This window comes from Rutidosis leptorrhynchoides, chromosome 11 (genome assembly GCF_046630445.1).
Source record: "Rutidosis leptorrhynchoides isolate AG116_Rl617_1_P2 chromosome 11, CSIRO_AGI_Rlap_v1, whole genome shotgun sequence".
Lineage (NCBI taxonomy): Eukaryota > Viridiplantae > Streptophyta > Magnoliopsida > Asterales > Asteraceae > Rutidosis > Rutidosis leptorrhynchoides.
In genome coordinates this window covers 180,456,186-180,459,229 of record NC_092343.1, presented here as the reverse complement: position 1 = coordinate 180,459,229, position 3,044 = coordinate 180,456,186, and the positions used below count along the sequence as shown (strand labels likewise).

At 43.6% G+C, this 3,044-nt stretch overlaps 1 protein-coding gene across 1 annotated transcript; it reads right to left on the bottom strand.

Moving 5' to 3' along the window:
• Nucleotides 1-902: 902 nt before the first annotated feature.
• On the bottom strand, nt 903-1,853 carry LOC139875284 (uncharacterized). The gene is made up of 2 exons (XM_071862629.1): nt 1,332-1,853; nt 903-1,211 (listed from the first exon to the last, which is right to left on the bottom strand). Exons 1-2 carry the CDS (start codon nt 1,851-1,853, stop codon nt 903-905), a joined length of 831 nt encoding a protein of 276 aa, XP_071718730.1.
• Between the last annotated feature and the right edge of the window lie 1,191 nt (nt 1,854-3,044).

Below are 3,044 nucleotides of genomic sequence, written 5' to 3'. Positions count from 1 at the left end.
CATTCATTGTTCATCAGCCGTTCAGCGCCTTTATTGAGGCTATCAAGAGGCTGACTACGTTTGAGGTGTTGAAGGCAGTGCAGTGTTACTTGCCGGCTGGTAGCGCAGCCCAAAAGATGAAGACTGATTTGAGCGCTACCTGTGTCCAGGACTATCAGCAGGCACATGAGGCTCTTGGCCAGATTAGTTTTGAAGAGTTAGACAAAATCTGCAGGGACGAGAACTCATCCGTGTAGGATATTGTAAATTACCAACCATAGAGGTATGCACTCGGTTGTGTTTTGTATGATTAATGTGACTTCTTTATATCTTGTTACATATTGTGTATAAACTAGTTTATTTTGCTTCGAGTTGCGTATATTATCATGACAAAAATGTAGATATCTAGACTACATGTGAGTATGGTTGAGTTGTTTATACGGTAGAACCGGAACATCAATGATATGGTCAGACACCCTTGTTATTCGAAAAGGTTCTTCAAGGGGTGTCATCCTACCAACAAAAGCTAGAAAGCATTTCTTCTGGCGGTAGGTCTGAAATATGCCAAAAGACTTTTGATTTTACTTGTGACATATTCAGAGTCGTTACAGTGCATAAGTATATAAAATGAAACTTTATTGATGACTTATACATAGAAATGATTTGAGTACATAAGTGTTTTGCATTGACCATAATTAGTTATGCCGACAACCCTGTAAGGTCCCTTCCATCTTGGGCCCAGTTTTCCAACATCTTGCTATCGGCTGGCCTCGTTGCTACGTAACACCAAGTCGTTTAACTGAAAGTCCAGTGGCTTGACTTTTTTGTCATAGTGGTTTGCGATTTTTTGCTTCTTTTCGGCTTACCGGATATGTGCTATCGTCCGTCATTCTTCTAGAGCATCGAAGTTTTCTCGTAATGCTTCATCGTTTTGTTGTTATTCGGTTGGTTGGGACAAGCACTTCAGCCGGGATAACCGCTTCGATGCCGTACACCAAGCTGAAAGGTGTTTCGTTCGTACTATCTTTTGGTGTTGTCCGGTGTGGCCATAGTACATGTTGGAGCTCGTCCACCCATCCTAGCTGGTGTTTACCTAGTCTTGCTTTTATCCCGGGAACGATGTCTCTGTTAGTGACCTCGACTTGTCCGTTGGCCTGTGGGTAGGCCATAGAAGTAAATGACTCTTGAATGTCCATATCTGCACACCAGTCCTTAAATGGATTGTATGCAAACTGTGGTAAACCGAAACGACAGACAATATCCTCTCATACAAAGGTTAAGATTTTTCGTCCCGTGATCGTGCTTAACGGTTTTGCTTCGACCCATTTTGTAAAGTAGTTGATTGCGACTACTAGGAATTTGATGTTTCCGACACCTCTTAGGAATGGACCGACAATGTCGATCCCCCAATTGCAGAACGGCCAAGCGGCATGTATAGGAATCATGTTACTGCGAGGGGATCTGTTGACGGGAGCGTGTATTTGACATGCCTCACAGTTTACGATTAGGTCATATGTGTCCCGGTACATGTGTGGCCAGAAATAACCCATTCTCTTGATCTTGCTAACTATCGTTCGGTAGCCGGAATGTGTGGAGCAGGTTCCTTCGTACATTTCTTGTATGATCTCTTTGGCCTGCACTGGGCCAACGCATCTTAAGTAAGGCTCTGTGAATGATTTCCTATACAGGATATCATTTTTAAAGTTGTACATTGGTGCCCGCATTCGTATCCTGCGGGCTTGTAGTTTGTCCTCCGGGAGGGTACCATCAGCAAGGTATTTTATGAAAGGTGTCATCCAACACTTTTCCTCCGTCGTGATTGTTGCCGTGAGAGTATCCTCTTCGGTTGACTTTCTTTCCAGTACTTCAACCATAACCTTTTTGGTGAAGTGGTCGTAGAGCAGAGAGGCAAGCTTGCTCAAAGCATCTACTTTCTTATTACGGTTACGGGGTATTTGATTTATTTCAAATATTGCGAAGGTGTTGGTTAGTGCTTTCGTAAGCTCTAGGTATTTTTACATCGATGTATCTCTTGCTTCAAAGCTGACGTTTAATTGGCTTGCTACTAGTTGTGAGTCGACATAAGCTGTAAGTTGTCGTACGTCTATACTTTTTGCCAAGCGTAATCCGGCTATTAGTGCTTCGTACTCGGCCTCGTTGTTTGAGGCGGCGAACTTCAACCGGATAGCATAGGTTATTTCTTCTCTGTTTGGGGAAACGAGAAGTAGGCCTATGCCGGCTCCCTCCTCACTTGACGCTCCATCCGTATATAGTTCCCAGAATTCGTCCGTTTCCCTTCTTGTAATAGTAGTTTCTCCTTGTTTGATCATGTCAGACGGGAGCTCTACCAAGAAGTCGGCTATGACTTAACCCTTTACTGAATGTCTCGGGAGGAAGGTGATTTCGTGCTCGCCAAGTTCTATTGCCCATTTTGCCATTCTTCCAGAAATTTCTGGTCTAGTTAGGACATGTTTGATCGGTTGGTCCGTGAAGAATCGTATCAGATGTGCTTGAAAATATCACCATAACCGTCTGGCTGTGTGCACTAAGGCGTAAATTAGTTTTTCCATGGCCGGGTAGTTTACTTCTCCGTTTTGTAATACTTTGCTTATGAAGTACACCAACATTTGGATATTACCTCTGTCGACAATTAGAACCGAGCTGATTGCTTCAGAGGAGGCGACAAGGTATACCGTGTGGGTTTCACTCGGTATAGGAGCCGTTAATGTTGGCAGCTCCTTTAAGAATGCATTTACATCCTGGAAGGCCTTCTCGGCCTCATCTATCCAAATGAAATATTTTTGCTCAGGCAGCCCTTTAACGTCTAGAAAAAGGGGAGAGCTCTGTCGGCGGCTCGTGACAGAAACCTTGTGAGTACCACTAGCTTCCCGTTTAAGCTTTGCACGTCTTTTTTATTCCTTGGTGATTGCATGTCTTCGATTGCTTGGATTTTCTTCGGGTTTGCCTTGATTCCTCTTGGAGTTATCGTGAAGCCTAAGAAACGGCCTTCTTCCATTCCGAAAGAGCATTTTGACGGATTTAACTTCATATTGATTTTGCGTAGT

Excerpts from the sequence above, each read along its gene's own strand:
- LOC139875284 (XM_071862629.1), bottom strand. The coding sequence starts at position 1,853 with ATGGTTGAAGTACTGGAAAGAAAGTCAACCGAAGAGGATACTCTCACG. Across the intron at positions 1,212-1,331 it reads TCGGAAACATCAAATTCCTA|TTTGCATACAATCCATTTAA; the intron begins GTAGTCGCAATC and ends GGTTTACCACAG.